The following is a 20,389-nucleotide window of genomic DNA, read 5'->3' as shown; positions in this document are numbered from 1 at the left end:
AGAGAGAGAGAGAGAGAGAGAGAGAGAGAGAGAGAGAGAGGAGAGGGAGAAAGAGAAGGAGAGAGAGGGAGAGAAGAAGAGGGAGAGAGATAGAGATTTGGAAGATACCTGGAAGGTAAAATCCCCAGGACATGATGGAACATGGATGCAAATGTGAGAGGGGGAAGGGGAAGTTTACAAAGTAATCTGGCATGGTCTGCAGCCAAGGGACCCCTCTGGCTTGGATAAGCAGGTCTTCTGCAGGAATGATGGCTGGTGGAATAAGCCTGGGACAAAGCCATAGAATCTTCCATCAGATTGTGGCAGGAGAATGGAAATAGCTAGTCTCTTGCTCCGAGATGCTGAATGAATTAAATAACAATCATAAAGTGCCCTGGAAGCCCGAGTCTTGCCATAAATAATAAACAGGGATGTTATACAAATAACCAGCTTTGTAGCCCCAGTGGAGGAAGACACATCATCAAGAAAAATGAAATAAGAAAACAATATGCGCCCCAAAGCGCCAACTAACAAAATGACAGCATTAGCCAACATCCTGGGGACTGTGGCAGGCACCTCAGGAATGCTCTTGGGAAAATCATGTGTGCCCTCTGCATGAGCCAAGCTGGTCCCAAGGAGTCTTGTGGGTGGAACTGTCCTCACAAGTGGGGCTCTTCTTTCCTAGGTTTAGAGGTCTGGGGAGAGGTCCCAGGCTGCCTACTTCTGCTTTCCCCTTGCATGGATGGAAGTGTAGTTAGTTTGCAGGTCCGGTGGCATTAAAGTCAACTGTGACCTCTATCTTCTCTTCAAAGAGAGGCAGGAGAAAGAAACTCCTAAGTGTTTTGGGAGGCAGTTAGCAAAACCACTCAACTTAAAACTGGTCTAGTGACCAGGAAGCCTTTGTTTACCATGGCATGCAACAGTAGGGGATGGGTGAGAGAACCACAGGCTGTGGGCAGTGGGTTGAGAGTCAGATTAGAGTTTGCATTACCCCAACTCAGAGCCTTTGCTGGTTAGTTTTGACATGCACTATGATCACCTGGGAAGATAAAACTTCACATGAAGAATTGTCCTTATTAGGTTGGCCTGTAGGCAAGTCTGTCGGGGCACTGTGTAGACTGTAGGGGCTTGTGACTACAAGCTATATGTCTTCATAAGGTTCTGCCTTTGATACCACCCCCGTCCCCAGGTAATGACAGTTTTCCTGGCATTTCACTCTGCCTAGGGCTTTGAGAGGCCCCCTAAACCTGTAACTGAAGGAAAGCTACAGACTCAGGTGCTGCTGAAGATGAGGAGAGAACCCTGGTCAGGGTCCTATTATGCTTCCCTGGCTGACCTGGAACTCGCTATGTAAACCAGACAGGTGTAGAACTCACAGAGATCCATCAGCCACTGCCTTCTAAGTCCTGAGATTGAAGTATGGTCAGCCCAGAGCTAATACTGTATAAAAGGTTCTGTTTCCTTCTCATGACCCAACTAATGTCGATGTTGGACATTCTTCTATTGTGACTCACAGCCTCTGTTAAACATTTACTTAAGTAATTTACCATGAGTCATTGAGCTAAGTCCCTAGGATGTGAAAACATGGATGTTAGGTCTTCCCTCTCCCACAGGTGGGGCCAACAGAACACAAGTAGGAAGTTGATACATCATCGCACATTGTGATACATACTGCAAAGGAAAGAGGCTGTTTGTCCAGGCGTGGTGTGTGGTCAGGTGCTCTGATTTAGGTGAGGTGTGCGTGAGCAGGTGCTCTTTGTAGAGATGCTTGCAGTGAGACATGCCTTGTAATTTTACAGTTAGCTCTTTGTGGGCAGGGACTATGTCTTATTCACTTTAACAACTCCAGTACTTATAATGCAGACTGACATTTATTATGAAAAATTGGTATCATTTTTATGGTATTCAACGAATCTCTGATGAATAAATAAACAATCTCTTTCCAACAGTGCCTTTAAAGCACAGAGTTCTTAATCACACGAGGACACTGATATCAGACAACTCTGACATTCTGTGCCCAGCCTGTCTTTAACCTCTCTGTCCTTGTCCAGCCTTAGCTAATTTTTTGCCTGTGTCTCTATTGGATCCCCAGATTGCTGAGTTCAAACAGGAAAGAACTCCCCCAACCCCCAGAACATTTACTAACCCCCATTCGTGTGAATGCTACATATATTCTCTGAGAGGCTATTAGGCACTCCCAAATAGAGCAACTCTCTCATTGACTATCTCATGCTTCCTTAAATGATCTTTGAATAGCATCTTCTTTTTATTGCTTTGTGTAGCTTAACAGCACCAATTGTGATTATTCTAACTTATGACAAGCCCGAGATCTATAAAGCTCTTGTTCATTCATTATTTTCCTCTTGCTCCTTCTCATATGTTTGTTTGTTTTTTTTTTTTTTTTTGGAATGTGGTGAGGAGGAGTTGGTGGTGGAGGGAAAATAAAATAAAAGGAGATATAAAATTAACAGGGAGACAAATGAAATAGGGCTCTCACTGGGTGACAGATACCCTATTAGATGCTGTTAAACAAAACAAATATACTTTAATACAGCGCAAGCAAAGATTTTGTATTTATTCTGAAATGGAAATAAAGCAATCACCACTTTATTTCTAATGGAAGAAAGAGCTAATTGTCTCAATAGCTTAAGAATTCTGGCCACTTGGAGAAAAATAATAATAATTATTTTTTTTACTGCTTTACCATTTGTTCAAATCATACCAAGGTGCATTGTCTGGTATAAGCCAAGAATTCTGTTGCTTGATCGATGTCATGACTGCTATTCCTGTTCAATTATTAATATGGAGGAGTTATAATTATTTTCAGTATTGCTATGAGATAATTATAAACCATAAAACAGTCCCTGTGCTTGTGGATGCCTTTCTTATCTGCAAATGGGTTGGGGTTTAAGAGCTCCCAAGCAGAGCAATGCCTCTCATTTGCTTGCTTAAACAACACATGGACTTTAGAAGAGAGAAAACGTGCTGTCTGGCACTTGGGAAACAAGTCTGTCTAGCCTGGGAGAAAATCCCTCTCCCCTCTTCCCATTGTGACCTGGCTTGTTCTTCCCACTGCCCATGGCTTGTTCTACCCCACTGTCTTGGCCTCCTCTAGTCTGCCTCCATTTTGTAAGCTGAGACTTGTAACACACCACTCATGTTGGCTCAGCTTTCTCAGCATTCCTTCCTTCATTTTCTTGGTCACTTGGAAGCTGAGGTCAGATACCTGGAGCTCAACGATCCTAAGGTGGCTCAGTTCCTGACTTTTTCTGCTCGCCCAATCCCTGAGAGCCTAGCCTGTTTCTGTAATGAGCATCTCCAGCAAGAGAACATGTCTATTCAGCACCACGGACAGAGCCCCGCTGTCAGTTTCCACAAATTAGAAGTTACTGCCTACCTCTCTCTTCTGGGCTGCAGTGTTGAAAACAGAGAGGGTGATGAGAAAGAAAAAAAAAGCCAATGAAAAAGACTGATGGGTTTGCCACAAAGTATGCAGCCCCAACCCCTGGCTGTGCTCAGCCATGGGGCTCCTACACATGATAAGTGGCTGCTGCAAGCTTGTTGTTTTTTTTTGAACAGGCAGACAGTAAATGTAAGTGGTAAGAGATTCCTAGACTTGCTTATTCTCCTCTAACTCCTAGCAGACTGTCATCTTGATGGGTTCTGGTGACAAGCCCATAGATAGCCCAGGGTTCTGGTCTGGGCCATATTCAGAAGCATGAGTGTTGTGGATGGTGGGTTGGGAGGACAGGCAGCTGTTGAGCAGAGGGAGAAGGCACTAGGCTGTGTACAGTCTAACTCAGGGCCAGATGCTAGGGGTGTCCTGCCTCTTTCTTGGCTGGAGTGGGAAAGAGGCTACAGGAGCTATGAGCCCCGATGGGGGCAGCTCATGGCAAGCCAGGCTGGTGGTAAGAAGCCAAGACTTCATTTGTCTGACTTTAATGAATAAATGGTACCCCCAGACATTGTTTATCTGCTTTTGAACCCTGACAAACAGTCCGTGGCATCTGATGAAGAGGGTTATTAGCTGCATGGAGACAGATGGCTGGGGATGGAGAGGATTGGCTCTTTATTACAGCAGACCCATAAGTGACAGTGATATTCTCACATCCCAGTCCACATGTCAAAGTCAATACATTCTCCAAGTCCTCTGGGATATATGCTGGCCCAGTGTTTGCAGAAGGTAGAACCACCCCTGGGTCTGTGCCATTGGGAAAGTAGGCAGATCTTTAAAGGCAGGCTCTTGGAATATAATACCACCTTATTCTGTACTATTCTCCTGAGTGCCCTATAAGGTGCTGTCAATTCAAAAAGGTAGGGATGACTCAAGAGAAGAAGGGAGAACATTTAAAGATAACAGAAGCAGATTTTAATGAGCTGTGTAAGTGGGTAGAAGAGCAAAGGTAGGGAAGAAATAGAGAAGTAAGGGACGTGTGGTGGGAGGAGAGAAGAGAGCAAATGTAAAATACTGAATCACCACCACACGCTTTGGCACCAGCTGTTCTTCCCTGTGTAAATAGCACCATGAAGATCGAGCTGAGCCTCCTACTCTCCTTCCTGAGCAGTTTTGTGTTCCTTGTCCAGGTTCCTCTACACACAATTGTAGGCATACCCTCGCCTCCCTGTGTTACCCCTGAGGGGTAGGGTGTGTGTGTTTGGGGGGGTTCTCACTGACCTTCATTCATTCTCCGAAACTTGTCCTTGGCCATGTAGCCCAGCACCAGACAGCATCCTCTCTTCTGGAGGCCAAGCTCTGGAAGGAAAGCATAGGTGGGTGAGTTGGGAGTGGGTCCTGTCTGAGAGACACCTTAAGCATGGGGCTGTGGATCAGCAGGGATGCTTACTTAGAAAACATTCCTACAGCACTTATATCCCAGGCACAGCTTAGAGGCAATAGCTCTTGCTAGATTCTCACAGCATCATGTGAGGCACAGAGCATTGTGTCTCCCGTTTTCTACCACCTCCATTACAGTCGTACTAAGGATGAAGCCTTATTAGGCATTGGAGTCAGGATTTTAAAAGTAGGCTCCGGAATGCGTCCTCATAACTACTATTCTGGGATACTTGAACTTTTTATGGTTTAAGATTGAGGACCATGCCCAGGTCACTTTGAGACCATAGCCAGATGAGCTAAATAGGAACAACACCTGGTAGTGTGCCGAGTGGTACAGCATGATCAGACGCAGTGGGTGACCCAAGAGGAATAGTGAGAAGGTCTAGAGTGAGAACAGGAAAAGACACAGAGATGATTGGTAGACAGAATGTGTTCAACCTTCAGGAAGGGCGGGAATCGGCAGTTGCTGACTTTTGTGTATTCCTATGGGCAGGCACTAATTCGCAGCAGCATCTAGGACTTGGGAAATGCACACTTAGAACACAGGGGTCAGCAGTGCTGACATACACAAGGACTCACAGCACATTGGCTTTCCAAGAAGAACGAGGCAGAAAAGCAAGTCTGGGTAGCACATGCCTGATACTCTCTCTTCCAGAGCATTTTATAAACCAGCTTCTATTGCGTGCCAGTGGTGGACTTGAGTATGTCTGACTCACTAGAGGGCAAGCTATCCATTCTTTTGGCTTTTAGTCCTGATTTGTCTTGGGCACTTCATGAGTTCTGAAACAACTTCACATCCACTTTAATTTTTAGCTCCCACAGAAATGCTTTGTGGTCTGCAGATGGGATATTGCTGTTCATGTGACACACAGATGGGTGAATGGAGGCTCAACAGTGTTGGGGGGGGGCACGGGGCTGTCCTTGATACATTTGATTCATCTCTACTTCTTTGTTCAGAAGCTGTAAAACGGTGACAGCTACCCTCCTCTGCACCAATGGGCATGTAATACTGTTTTAGAGTACATATGACTGTGGCTCCTCACTTCCCCAGAATCTTGCCAGGGTTTCTGCTACTTGCCTGCTTCTACCTTATCCTCTCAGAGAAGGAGGCTCCCCCTGAGCACCGTCACATTTGTCCAAGACATGGATGTGTCTTGGGCTGGTGGCTTGGGTATCAGATAATGGACAGAGTGGGATGATTCCCCCTTCTGCCTCTGCTCAGGATGCTCTGTAGCCATCTGGTGCTGCTCAGGTCTAGCCTCTGAGGACGGCAGGATGAGAAGAAGTGCAGGGCCCTCAAGAACAGACAAGTCAAGCTTAGGGGCTCACACCCTAGAGAAAGACAAAGCTTGGTAGGTGGTTGCAGATGCTGTAGCCCAGTGAGGTCACCAGCTTTGATCTCCTGATTTTTTTTAAAAAGGGATTTATTGACTCTCAATGAAGAGCAGAGAGGCAGATCTGAGGGTGCTTTCCCTGCGCACTAGGTCACTCATCTGAAGGAGCAGCCAAACTGCCCTCACTTCAAACAGCTTCACATCTCAGGCACCCAAATTGACATGTTAAGTTCTCCCATCCAGGGCCTTGGCCCTTTCTTCAGGGGCTCCCGTTCTGTTGAGGGCTGTGTGGATCAAAGCCCCTTTGATGTTTACTTACTATATTTGTGGATACCTTCTAATAGCCTCCTCTAAAAGGGAGGAATGCAGCATGCAGAAAGGGGGCTAATGGAAGTACAGGCTGTGAGGAGGCTCCTAGCTCCAACCAACAATAGCTGTTTCCTGGAGCTAGCCTGTAAAGTCCAGGTGTTGATACTAGGAAGACCTGTCATTAGAATGACAGACAGGCACATTGTTCATCACCAGAATGATGTAATTGCTCATGGTTCCTTTAATATTTATCACAGACTTATACCTACCCGAAGCACATCAGTGGTGGCTTCTGATGAGAGAGGGGGCAGGAGCTACTAGACGGAGCCTAGGAGGGACTCTAGGGGAGCATTGAGGAAGGAGGACAGAAGATGCTGGAAGGATTTGGCCAATGTTTTCTCTCACTTCTGGGCAGCTTCCCACACTCTCAGCTGAACAGAAGGAGAATAGTTCTAAAGAGGAAAATACGAGTGATCTGTTGTATCTGCTTGTCCACAGGGTTTGTCTCTACAACTCAATCTAACTTATTTTATGTGTCACATACTAGGATACCTCTCAAGTTAGCAGCAGAGGGGAGGCTGGATGCTCATACAGTTATTATAAGCAAGAGTCTCTCTGACTATATTTGATTTTTGTAAATGAGCAGGGAAAGATTTTTTTAAAAGCTCTGATTAATAAAAGAAATTGAGGACGAGGTAATTTCTCAATGTATTTGGCTCATTTAATTTGACACGTGTGGGTTAGTCTTAATTATTTAGGCGGCTACATTACAAGGCGCTAATAAGCATAGTGCAGAAATTTATTAAGTGAGAAGGCTTTCTGGGTGCATCACTGCTGAGAAGTGGGGAGGAGCCTTTGGGATCCTTTTGAGAGTAAGTGAGCTGCAGGAGTGGCAAAGTGAGGATTAGCTAGCTTGTCATATAGAAAACATTGGGATGCTCTTTGGAGAGATTTGTGCAGCTAAATTAGAACTCAACAAATCCACATGTGGAAGTGCACAGCAGGGACAGAAGAGGATGAGGCAGGGGGATGTGGATGCCCATCTGGGAAATAGGATTGCCAAAGATACTGACCATACATAGTCAAGGAAGCAGAAAGTCATTATGGGGCCTTGGGGAAACATCCAACAAGCCAAAAGAACAAGGCTCCTAGGGAAGAAACAGAGAGCAGGAGTCTCCCTTTGTGAGGTACCTCAGCCATAGCCAACCCCCTTCTTTACTGAGATGGTCAGTAGAGTGAAAACACAAATGTTGGCTTTGGACTTCAAGATATGGGGCCTTCTTCAAGTAGCTCCATCAGTGGCAGTTCCACCTAGATTCTCCAAAGACTTCATGGAGTTGGATTGAATGGAGACTTGTTTTAAAAAATAGACTGTTCATAGCAAAGTTTAAAGCCATTGCAGTTGGGTTTTAAGTCTTTGTCTGAGGGGGACAAAGACTTAATCAGTGCTGTGTGCACAGAAATAGGTTTCAGAACAGGGATGTTTCTTTGGGGGAAGGGAGGCTTGGCACTCTGGGAACTTTTGAGCTCTGGATTGTGAGCAACAGAAGGACCAGAGTGTCCCCTTCCAGCCCTGAGCCCTGTACTCCCAGGCTCAGTGCCTAGCACAGGGCAAGTGCTGGGCATGAGGCCTGCTGACTTTAACAAAGGGCAGACTCAAAGATCCTGGGGGTGGTGAGAGCAGTTCCCCTCCGCCCACATCAGAATGAAGACAGATGAGCTCTGATGCAGCAGGATGCATTTAGCTTAGGTTGGGATGCTTGTGGAGTGAATGAAACTTGTAATTCATCCAAACAGGGAACTGTTCTACAAGTAGGGAACACTGTGGGATTTTCTCCAGGGAGAAATAAAAAGAGGAAAGCTTTGTAAATGGAGCGGGTTTCTTTAGCTCTCAGGATGGGGTTGTGGCTCTTTCTAGCTGCGGATCCCTTTATTCTCACCACTACCACTAATGACACGGCGATGCTTCATCCCATTTGTGGCTCACTTATTTTTTTTTCACAATGCTGTCATATTTACTGTCTCATTAGATGCTCACAGTAGCTTGGAGAAGTAAGCAAGGCAGAAACTATTTCCTCCATTTTGGATTTAGAAATCAAGGCTTGGAGGAAGAACTAAAACGGCATTTCAGGGCAAAAGGCCTCTCTGCTGCTGGGTCTCGCCCGAGGACTCAGGGCTGGTTTCAGGGTTAGTTCTTAGGGGTACCAGGGCAGCAGATGCTGCAAGTCAAAACAGACCAAGGAATACCAAAGGTTAGTGGCCACAGGTATAGGACTACATTGCAGAATGAATTGGGTATACCCTCTTCTATTCATATGCTGTGGTTCTATTCCACCTCTCCCCCAAACCCTCATTCCTAAGTATGATCTTATGTGGAGACTGGGACTTTGCAGTGGTAGTCAGGTTAAAATGAGGTCATTGGGATTGGCTGTAGTTTAATATAACTGGTGCCCTTAGGGGAAGTTGAAGGAAATGTGTGTGTGTGTGTGTGTGTGTGTGTGTGTGTGACAGAGAGACAGAGACAGAGACAGAGAGACAGAGACAGAGACAGAGACAGAGAAAGACACATGAACACGAAAATGACCATTTCCAAGAATGAGGGAGAGGGTCTTCAAGAAGACCTTCCCTTATAGCCTTCAGAAGGACTAAAGTTCACTGACATCTTGATCTTGTGCTTTCAGTCTTTGGACTCCTGAGTGAAATGCATTGTGTGTGTGTGTGCGTGTGTGTGCGTGTGCGTGTGCGTGTGTGTTAGTCACCCATTGTGTGGTGCCTTGTTATAGCAGCTCTAGCTAAGTCATACAGACAAAGAAGGGGAGGAACTGGCTTATCAGTGGGACTTGGCTATTTCTGGTGTCTGTGATTCTCTCGACTCCATTCGTTTGGCCACAGAACTACTCTTAGAGAAGAGTGTCACATGACTGCTCACTGGGCCCCAGCTGATGGGATTGCTGATCGGGGTGCTGCAATTGGTCAGTAGGGTTGGTGGCACAAAACTCAGTGGAGAAGAAGGCAGTAGAGAGGGGAGGCTGCTCTGTGCCCACATGGATGGGAACATTCATAGGTATTCTGGGATGCTGGGAGAATTTTGTTTTCCACTTGCTATTCTCCACCCAGAGACTAAAGAGCTCTAAAGCAGTGGTAGCCGGAACAGGGTGCAATGGGCAAGAACCAGTCCCTGCCCCTCCCATTTCCAAGGCTGTCTAGAGTATGGGTTGATGGCTGTTTGTGGGAGTATTTATTCTGTTTCCAACCTATATGTTCCCATCTAATAGGATGATAAAATTCCATTTGTGGGTTACTTATTTTTTGACTAGGTTGCAATATTCACTGTCTCATTCAGTTGCCGAAAACTAACCTTTTCAAACATGTAGGTGCTTTTGGTAGGGATAGAGCAGCCATTATGGAAATTAGGATGGAGGTTCTTAAAATTTCTAAGAGTAGAAATACCAGATTTTCCATTTATACCATTCCTGGGTATGTACCTGAAGGAATCTAAGCCAGCAGATCACAGATACATCTGCATACCCAATAGCAAAGACATGGGATCATCTGATATATTTCAGATACACCATGGAATATTATTTAGCCATAAAGAAGAATAAAATCATGCCACTTATGGGAAAATTGGTTGAACTGGTGATCATTAACTTCAGAGAAATAAGCTAGACTCAGGAAGACAAGTAGCAGATGCTTTCTCTCATGTGCATGAAAGTCTAAGGATTATTTTGGAAGACGAAGGTGACCAGAGGTATGGAAGGAGGGTGCAATAGAGGATATGGAGAATATGATCAAGGTGCATTAAATGTGTGTATGAAAACATCACAGTGAGACCCATCATTGTGTACATCCTAGTAAAAAATTGAAAATAAGATATTAGCACTTTTCCTCCTGAAACTATTTGACTCCAGCATGTCTCTACAAGTTACCAAACAAGAACTGGAGTCTCACTGGTAGGCAATTGTGAAGATTTCAGGAGCAGAGGAAAGATGAGGGAGGTGTAGCAGGGCGAGGTCAGATCCTGGGGCAGCTAAGTCTACATTTTTCTGCAGTGTGCAGGGAACCTTTAGAATGGCTAAGCTGGAGAAAAGAGGCTGCCACACACTTTAACATGGTGTAGATGATGCATAGAAGGGATAAGGCCCCAGAAGAGTGAGAACAGCTAGGAGGGTCCTGCCATGCTCTAGGTGAGAGATAATGGTTCCCATCTGCTACCTCTTCTTGCCCTCTGAATACAGCAGGGATCTGAGAACAGGTAGAAGGACATGGAGGCTTTTCAAGGGGGACACACAGAACCTGTAATCCTCGCCATCTCAACACAGAGAGCAGCAGAATGGCTGAAAATAGCTTGAATTCCCCAGATGGTGCCTTGGACCATATGGAGGAAATGCCAGCTGGACCTGGTTGGAGTTGCTGGGAGGTCCTGATGCTTCCGAATGAGCAGAGCTGGCTGATACTGAGATGTGGCACTCAGCAGTGAAGCACCCCATGGACTCCTCGGAGCTTCTGCTTCCTTGTTCCATCTATAAATTACTGCTCCTGAGATCTCCCTTGCATGAGTTACATGAAGAGCCAACATGCAGTAAAAAGGGCTGAGAATAAAGGACCTGAAAAGAATGAGTCCAATGAGGCAAATACTAGAGTCAGGTCTGGAGGTCAAGTACCCTCCTCTTTCCTTGCAGTATGAAAATGGAAATGAGACAGGGAAGGACCTCACCAAATGCATGTGGTGAGCCATCAGGTCAGCATGGAGGCACAAGACAAATGAGCTGGAAAAGTTGAAGGGAGTTGGAAAGATCCTTCACAGGCTTAGAAGTCCTGGAAACAAGGCAAAACTAGTAAGTCTGAGAACGGTTCTGAGATGAGACATTGGAACTAAAGGATTGTGTAGCTCAGGAAAGGAGGCAGAGATGGCTACAATGTCTTTCATTGGAGAGATAAAGGAATATTGTGTGTATATCAGATTTGGTGTGACCACAGAGAGAGCTGACTGTGTTACACAGCAGTGATGGCTGTGTATGGTGGGCATCATTCCTAAATGAAAAATACTCAGGTCATAATCTGAGCAGTGGTTTTGATCTGAAGAAATGAACTTTTAATGGGCTGTATTCTGTTTAGAGGGTGAGAGTCTTGTGGGGAAAAATTGTATCCTTCACAGACAGCACATATTAAGAAAAACTGATTGGGTAATATCCACTCCGAAAACATTCAGAGGCCACCACCATACACGCGACATGCAAAATAATTATCGGATTGGATTGCATTGGTTGGGTTTCCTTTATTCAAAAGCCTGGGGCCAAAAAAATGTTTTAGATTTTGTAAATTCTGGCTTAGAGAATTGTGTTTGTAGACTTTACCCATTTGAATATTCGTAACATGAAGCTCCAAAACCTGAAAAGCTCTGGCATGCTAAGCATTTTTGGACATGAATTTTCAGATGCTGGAGCATTTTCCAGGTTGGATTTGGGGATTCTGAGTCTTCAGCCTGCACTTGTGAAAGATCCATAAAAAAAATCAAAGCCAGATACATGTTCAGTAAGGCAGCATCATGAGATGACATCAGGCCATTTCCATTTGAGTGGAGGTGCTTGCTCGAAGAAGTGAGAGATGAGAGAGAGAGAGAGAGAGAGAGAGAGAGAGAGAGAGAGCTGGGAGATAGCAAGAGACACCCTCATGGAAAGTCCTGAAGGCTGCAACTGGCCCTGGGGCTGTCTTTACGGTGTGTGTGCCTAGTGGCCTCTCGCAGGTGACTGCCATCTATAGCCACCAATAGCCATTCTGTCCCTGGATAACTCACCAACTGCCGGATTGCAAGTCTTGTGTTTGGAAAGTTTTCACCTCCATTCTGCTGAACTCCAGTTTCCTGCCTCATGTCTACCTGGTGCTATTTTTGGTATAATTACTTATATCACATGCAATTAGGAAACCCATAAATCAGCAAGGATCCCTGTTTTCTGATCAACTCCTGTAATAAAGAAACCCGAGGAGAAGATTCCGAAGGGTTTGCTTATATTGACTAGTTGCCTGGCCCCAGTCCTCTAGGACACATAATAAATGTTTAATAGGCCAATAATACCTGTTTCATAATTTTTGAGTCTCATTGCTTGCTAATCTAAGTTTATTAAAGAACCATAAACTTTACATTGTTGTAAAGGCATAATTGTTATTTCATAGCTAATTTAATATGGGTTAATTATATTAGAACCAAGTTTCCCCCCATTCATATTAAGTATCAATTAGTTGTTTTAAACTATTGATTTGTATTTAATTAACTATGCTATTACATACCAATTAAATTCTTATAAGAGAAACTGGGAACAGCTGTGGTCTTACATTGAGTTTTTAAAAATAATGAATTGCATAAAAAGCTTGTGTTGAGCTCCAGTATTTTAGAAAGAGTCTGCACTCATTCGTGACAATTCCAAGGAGGTTCTGTGTCTACCAGCCCATCCGCACTTGCTCTTGCAGGAAGCATGGCTTCCTCAGACACCTGCTACTCCAAACCTTGCAGCTTCATGCAGAGTAACAGTCACTGGTGTGACAGGCCTTTGCCTGCTTCTGCCCTCCTAAGCCTGTACCAGCTGTGCCGTCACTGGGCGCCATAGCCCCATCCACAGCATGACTGAGGCAGACAATGTTATTAAAGCTCCTTGCCAGCAGCTGTGGGGTCCAGAATTAGGCTGTTTTGCTATGGACCCTACATCCCGTGTGCCTACAGGAAATCCGGGTGACCATGTGGTCCCCAATCCTTTGGCTGTTCCAAATCTCTACTCTGCTGGCCTAAGCTTATGAGTCTCAGGGAAGAAAAAGCCAGCCAACAATGACAGCAGTAGGCATGGAACTTTGTATCTTGTTCTACAAGTGTTTTTCTTTATTCTTATATTCGTATTCTTATTATTAGTGTGTGTGTATATTGTGTGTGTATGTGTGTGTGTGTGCGCACATGAATATGTGTATGTGTGTGTGTGTGTAATACTATGCACATGAAGGTTAGAGAGCAACTTTTAGGACTCAATTCTTTCCTTCTACTCTGGGCTCCAATGATTAAACTCTACTCACTATATATGGTAAGTGTATTTGCCTTCTAAGCCTTCTCACTAGTCTTCTTATTCTGTTTTAATCTCATACATCATAGAAACAGGTATGGTCATGCCTCTTGTTATTTATAAAGAACACCTTCCCCATACTGGGGATTGAATCTAGGACTTGGCACATCCTGGGCAATATTCTTCCACCGAGCTATAGTTCCAGCCCAGAAACTGACATTTTAGAGAGGCAAGAAATTTGCCCACAGACCTGCTGTTGCTGCTGCTAAACAGAGAGTCTTGGCATGGTGTTGTCTGGCTGACCCCACTCTGAGCATGGTGTATAGCACTCCAGTCTCTTCTCTGCAAGACCCAATTCCCTGCTGAGTCTGGATCTCAGCCCTAAGGGCTGGTTCTCTGGGACCATTCTTGGCTCCTCTTACCCTTCTTCTCTGGCAGGACTGTGCACCTCCCCTCTGACACTGCCTGGGATCCTTCTGTCAAATGAAGAACTGCCTGGAATTCCAGCAGGGCTACCATCTGACTCTGAATGTGTCTTCTTTGGGGTGCTTTACCATCAGTAAAGGCTGTAGGCTGGGAGAGTCCACCACAATCCTCTACACACTGGGATGAGGACACTAGATATTCTCCTTGGGTTCTGGATGCATTTATTGTGATGACCAAGTCTTCTTGCATTCGCCATTATAATCAAAGTTGCCTGGTGCTAACTGGCTGCAATTCATTAATTTCTAGGCTAGTTTGTATAAACTGTCTATGCCAATCCTCAGAAATTCTATATGATAGTTCTATCTGATGGAAGAGGAAACTGAGGATCCAAAGGCTATGTCTTAATAACAGCCTCATGGTCAGATAGCCAGTAAGTAGGTCAGTAAACCAAATCATAATTTCCATGTTTTGGGACACTGTGGGAGGCATTCAGTAGTGCGGGTTGAAGAATTTTGTGGGCAATGGTTTTATCAGAGATACAAGGATTCTTCAGCTTGTCTCTCACTCAGGATGTCTAGTCCCAGTGGGACATCTGCTCTGTGGGGGACATAATGGAGAAACATGGAAGCCGTTCCAGCCCATCGTCCCCTGGCTTGTTAGCAATCCATTTAACCTGTGAGGAACAGGTGCTGCCAAGGGCCCCATGCCTGCAAGGCTTTTATACTTTTCCTGTGAGAAAGTTGGAAGTCTTTGACTACTGTTTGAATGGAGCCAGAAACGTAACAGCTGTGTGTCTTGCCCCTGGGGAGTTCTCAGCTTGATATATCCTGTCAATCACAGATAGAAGGCCAGGCAGAAAGAGGACCTCTTCTGGTTTTCTTTCTTCTACTATGACCAACAGTTTTCAAAAAGCTAAGCACAGGGGTAGTCTGGGGCTCTGTGAAGTCCCACCTTACCACCAAATGGGGTGAGCCTTGTCCATTCCCAATGCCCCACCTCAGCTGGGGGAGAATGGGGCGGTTGTGAGGACACAGAGTTCATATTCTCCTCCTGCTGGCCTGCCCTGTCCTTCAAGACATCCATATCTGAACCACCTCAGAAGCTGAGGCTAGCCAGGAGTAGAGGTTCCAGGAGCCGAGGTTAGCCAGGAGTAGGAGGCGGGGACTTAGGGAGACTCAGCCTCTAGGGGCCAGGCAGTTGTTGCTGCCTCCCACCTCATGCTCACCTGGCACGGAAGGCAGTCAGTGGCAGGTTAGAATGGAGGAAGGAACAATCAGAGCTCCCTGCTGCCCTTCCATTGCTGAAAGCCTCCCTGAGCCCTGCACACTCCATTACGATTCTGTATCTTATAATTAAATTGAATCTGCCAGTTACCTCTCAGCACGGCAGCAATTCAAGCTCATTGGAGGCTTTCTTTGTTTATTTTCCCTTATTTATTTATTTAGTAATTATTTATCCAGCTACCCATGCAGCTGAATGGCAGCTTTAGCTCAATATTTCATTTGCCTTCTCAAATAAACAACAACAACAAAATATCCCTCAAACGTAGATTCCCCTGATAGTATTATAAGGCTGCCATAGATTTGGAGGGCAGGGGACTGACTGTACTGGGACAAGGCTAAAGTGAAGGTCTCAAGGGAAGCCTTGTTGTCAGGAAAGCTTTGGATTCTGATCTGATGCCACCAGCTTCATTCTGGTTACAGATGTCTTAGAAGACCTGTTTATTCTAGAAAGTTCTACGGAAAGTTCTTGGAGGCCCAGTCAAGGTGTTTGCTCTTGGAAGATGAGAAAACAGTTCAGAGAATATGGAAATCCAGTTGTGACTGGAAATGATTAGCAGTTAACACAGTGAGTGGGGCCTCGCAGTTGGAAGGTGTGTTCAATGTGTCTCCCCCCAAACTGAGCAACGCCTGGAAATGTTTGCTGAAGTCAGAGAGGCTGCACATCTTGTCTAAAGTCTTTCCACTCCTAACAACGAACCTGTAATTTGGACACTGAGCTTGGGGCATAAATAAAGCCCCTCCATTTTCTTCAGAGCTCCAGATGCAAGCTGAAGGTCTAGCCTCAAAACCCAGCGCTTCTCTTTCCTCTTTAATGGTAACCTTTCAGCAAAGGGGACCAAGGAGAGCTTTGATTAAGAACTTGGCTTCAAACAGATTCAGGGGGGTGATTCAAAACAGCCAGACACCACTTAACAGGAATGTGAAAGTTTACTTCCTGCAGGGCTGGATCAGTAGGAGGCTGATTGTGAAGGGGCACACCAGGGGCTACACAAAGCCTTGCATAGCAATCACCAGGTCCCTAAGAAATGACCTATTTTGGGAGCTAAACCACCTAGCAGATTCACCAGGGTAGATGACAAGGGATGCTCAGTGTGTGTGTGTGTGTGTGTGTGTGTGTGTGTGTGTGTGTGTGTGTGTGTGTGTTTTCACGCTCACTTGTAACAGTGGGAAGGAATTTCAGGCAGAAATGACAACGTAGATTTAATTCCCTTGGAGAGATAATGCTATATGTCTTCCTCTCCTCCACCCTTACAGCCCTACCTCACAGCCTAGCCTCTTGCTCACTTGGGCGTTGCTTTGTAGGAAAGAGTAGTGCAAGGGAAGATCTTGGCTCCTGTCAGTGTTTTCCATGCCTGGATAGGAGCTCTCAAGTCTGCCACTGAGGTGGGGGGTTGGGGATGGGAGGAGGGTGTGGGGGGAGGTGGGGCAATGGGAGGTGGGAGGTCACTGTGCTTCTCTAGCCTGTCTGCCCATGTGAAACCATCAGGGATCTTGTCTCAGGCCCTGGCCAGGTCACTGAGGATGGCCTTAGCTCAATGAAGGAGACTGGTGGCATAGAGTCTAAGGGCAGCTGGATTCTAGCCCGGTGAAAGCAAGGGAGTTTGTTCTCAGAGAGTCATTCAACTAGAAGACCTGCTGAGAAGGAAATCCTGAGCTACCTGGCTTAGGGACTACTAGCTAGGGTCTCTCCTAGCATTCACAGCCAAGAGAAACCTGTTCAGGAAGCTTGGGCCACTGACTGCTGCTGCCAGTCCTTGGGACTTCTCACATAGCTCTACAATCCTCCAATGGCCTACTGACTCTTGACCTTTAGTATCCACCTTCATTGTTATTTAATGTGCAAAATGGAGCAGCCATCAGCCAGTAGGGTGCCTCATTAGGCACTTGCTGCCCAAAGGAGAGAGCAGGCACAGTTGTCCTTTAACTTCCATATGCCTGCTGAGTTAATGCACCCACATACCACTCCCATATAAACACATGCAACAACAATAATAATTAATAGTAATAAATTAAAAAACAAGCAGCCCTGAGAAATGTCCAATACAAGGAGCTGAAGGTGAGGTGGGCATGTACCTATCATTTACCCAAACATACAGAGCAAATTTGGATGAATTATAATTGGATACCCATAATTGGTAGTTATAAAGTAATAGTATGCTATTATAAAGAAAGGGGTGTGTTGAAAGTGGGGACCCAAATCATGTGCTCTAAGCTCGGTGGCTAGAGGCTGCTCTTACCCTAAGTCTCACAGTTCCCTACTTTACCTGTTCGTGTGAGGCTAAGGCTGGTGGTTTGATGAACACTCCCGTGACAAGATGAGAGGCAGAGACCGTAGAATCTACTAGAAGCTTGAACACAGGCCAGCGTGGAGTATACAATGCAGAAGAAACAACAGAGATGCTGCCTCAAAACAAGACAGAAGGAAGAACCGACTCCTGAAAAGTTCTATGTGGCATACACATGCCTGCAGTGCACGCGCATGCACACACAGAGAGAGGTGTATACACACAGACACACAAACACATGGACAAAGACACACATAAAGACATAGGCATATACACACAGACCCACACAAACACACAGACACACAAATACACACAAAGACACAGACAATAAGGGCACACACAGACACACATGCGTATACACACAGACACACACAGATACACACAGAGACACACAGAGACATACTTGCAGACACACACAATCACACATACAGACATAGGCACACACAGTCACACACATACAGAGTAAATAAACAAATAAAATATGTTGCTAGCACAACATTCAGACCTGTGTGTACATTGTCTCACTTAATCCGGACACCAACCCTCTTATGCAGTGATGGTAGTGACTGATTAAGAAGCTGAGTCTGGGATAGGCTAAATGTCAGTGGATCTGCACTATAACTCAGCCAAGATCTGAATCTGGATCTGCCTGATAGGAGGGTCTGGATTCTGAATTCTATTAAGCCTTATCCCTTCTCTTGCATGTGGAATTTTGTCACCAGAAGATTCAAGACTCTTGTTCACACTATGAGAGTGGTAGTGTAGGCAACTCGGGGTTCCAATAAGTAGACAGGATTGCCCAGCTTTCTGTAAGGGGCTGTGTGAATGAGGTAGAACCTGCAGAGAGTTAGTGGGACAGATTCTCAGAGCCATTTTCCAGGTTTCTTCTGGCTCCATCTCAGGAAACTTGACTGTGACACTGAAGAATGGATGCTATGCAGAGGCTGAGGTCTCAGCAATCCAGCCTAGCTCTGGGTTGAACTGAATCATCATCCCCGATGGACAATGAGCTCTGACCCAGACTCACCAATGGTAACACGGACCCTTCCTTGGGACAGATACTAGCTTGATTCCTGAGACCTGGCTCTGTTGTCCTTAGCTGGATGACCTACGGGAGTCATGTCATTCTGAGCATCAATTTTCTTCTGTATAGCGTAGATATAGAACTAAATATGAGATCTAATCCTGTGCCCAAGGATTCTACTGGGTTTGCATACTAACAATACAAATGGGTCTTCTCGTGGAGAAACCTGTGGCTTTCATAATTCCGCACAGGTGTGACGCCCCACTCCCACTTGAACAGCTATAAGAATATCATAGATAGAGCCACTTTTAAGCGAGAGGACAGTACTTCTAGTTCTGTGAGATGAGAAACATAAGATCAAGGCCACATAATTTCTGGTGAAGGCTACTCAGGTCTCTGCACATAGCATCTTTTCTCAGTATTCTTATATGGTGGAAAGGACAAACAAGCTTCCTTTGGTCACTTTTATAAGACCAACACCACTTACAAGATCAGTAAGGCCAGTTCTTGATCTTAAGAGTAAGGGTATCAATACATGAATTTTGGAGAGACAGAACAAGCAGATCACAGCAGACATGAACATCTATCTTAGCCCTTAACCTAAACATTCCTCAGCAAAATGAGTAAGCAAGCAAGCAAGCAAGCAAGCAAGCAAGCAAGCAAGCAAGCAAGCAAGCAAGCAAGCAACCAACCAACCAACCAAGCCTACAATCTCTCTACAAGATTCCTTGTGTTCCAAGGCCCCTTCCATGAAGACTGTAGCTTAAAAGACAAAGTTGGTCAGGAGAACCAAGGTTATGGGAAGTGCCACAGCTTTCATTAAGTAACATTTCCAGAATGTTGGGGGTACTGCTTGTGGGGACAGGGGAATTTCAGCTTCAGCCTCTGGTCCAGCAGCTCTGCTATGTGCTTATTCTTTTAGCATCTTTTGGGCTACTGAGCATTCTCAAGAAGTTCCCAAAGGACAAATGGAAGTTTCCCTTCCTTGAGGGCTTAGGGAGGATCTGGGATCAGGAAGCAAGGGACTGTTTTACAAGTATGCCTGATACTGACCAGCATGGCTGGTCCATTCAGGTTGTAGGCTGTTTGTACTAGATTGACCCATGTGTTTCCTTATTCCTCCGGTCTTGTGTACATATTTGATCTTGGGCATTAGTCTGAAATGTCACCAAATGTTAGAACTGAGATGGAGCTTTAGAAGTCACCAGTCCAACATGGCACAGAGGAGGAAATGAAGCTCAGAGGAAGGAAGGGATGTGTCCAGAATCCTGGCAAGAGCCATTTCTTTCCCAACCTGTAAGTGCACTGAATGCTGGAAACAAGCATAGCTTCCAATCCTGCCAGCTTTGTTTCTGGCCTTCCCTCTGTCCTCATCCCATGGGGGCTAGTGAGTTGTTCTGAGGCTGTGTCCGCACATGTCAGCTCTGTGCTGGTTGCCCTCACTTTTCTCCCATGGGCTGTCCATCCATGCTCCTTGTAAGTCTTGTATACATACCTCAAGATCCCTCCAGAAATCCGCCTTGACTTGAGTCCTCTCACCTGTCCCTATATATGGATAAGCTCTCCTTTTGGTAACCTTGTCTACCTGACAGTTGTGCCTGGGTATCATAGTGGGATGGGTTCGAGGCCACCCCTCCTCTGTGGATACCAAACTCTGCCCAGGTTGAAACATTTGCATATAGTTTAACACATCTTCCTATATTCATTGAGCCATCCCCAAATTTTCTGTCATACCAAATGCTAGGTAATAGACTATATTGCTTATAGAATAACAAGACCATATGTCTGTAATATAGATGTAGTTTTCCCTCTAATATTTTTGATCTTCAGTTGGAGAATCCACAGATATGAAGCCTATAGCATAGAGGG

General features: G+C 45.4%; 1 protein-coding gene across 4 annotated transcripts in view; it reads right to left on the bottom strand.

The window, feature by feature from the left end:
* The window catches only part of Kirrel3 (kirre like nephrin family adhesion molecule 3), a 555,265-nt gene that overhangs the window by 121,818 nt on the left and 413,058 nt on the right, over nucleotides 1–20,389 (bottom strand). For all 4 annotated transcript variants that reach the window (XM_029481205.1, XM_029481204.1, XM_021171554.2 and 1 more), the window contains one exon: nucleotides 4,655–4,732. In XM_029481205.1, the coding sequence (XP_029337065.1) occupies nucleotides 4,655–4,732 (78 nt within the window). The remainder of the gene's footprint in view (nucleotides 1–4,654; nucleotides 4,733–20,389) is intronic.

Source organism: Mus caroli, chromosome 9 (genome assembly GCF_900094665.2).
Source record: "Mus caroli chromosome 9, CAROLI_EIJ_v1.1, whole genome shotgun sequence".
Taxonomy (NCBI): domain Eukaryota; kingdom Metazoa; phylum Chordata; class Mammalia; order Rodentia; family Muridae; genus Mus; species Mus caroli.
Note: the sequence above shows the minus strand (reverse complement) of the source record. Positions and strands in the feature narration are given on the sequence as shown.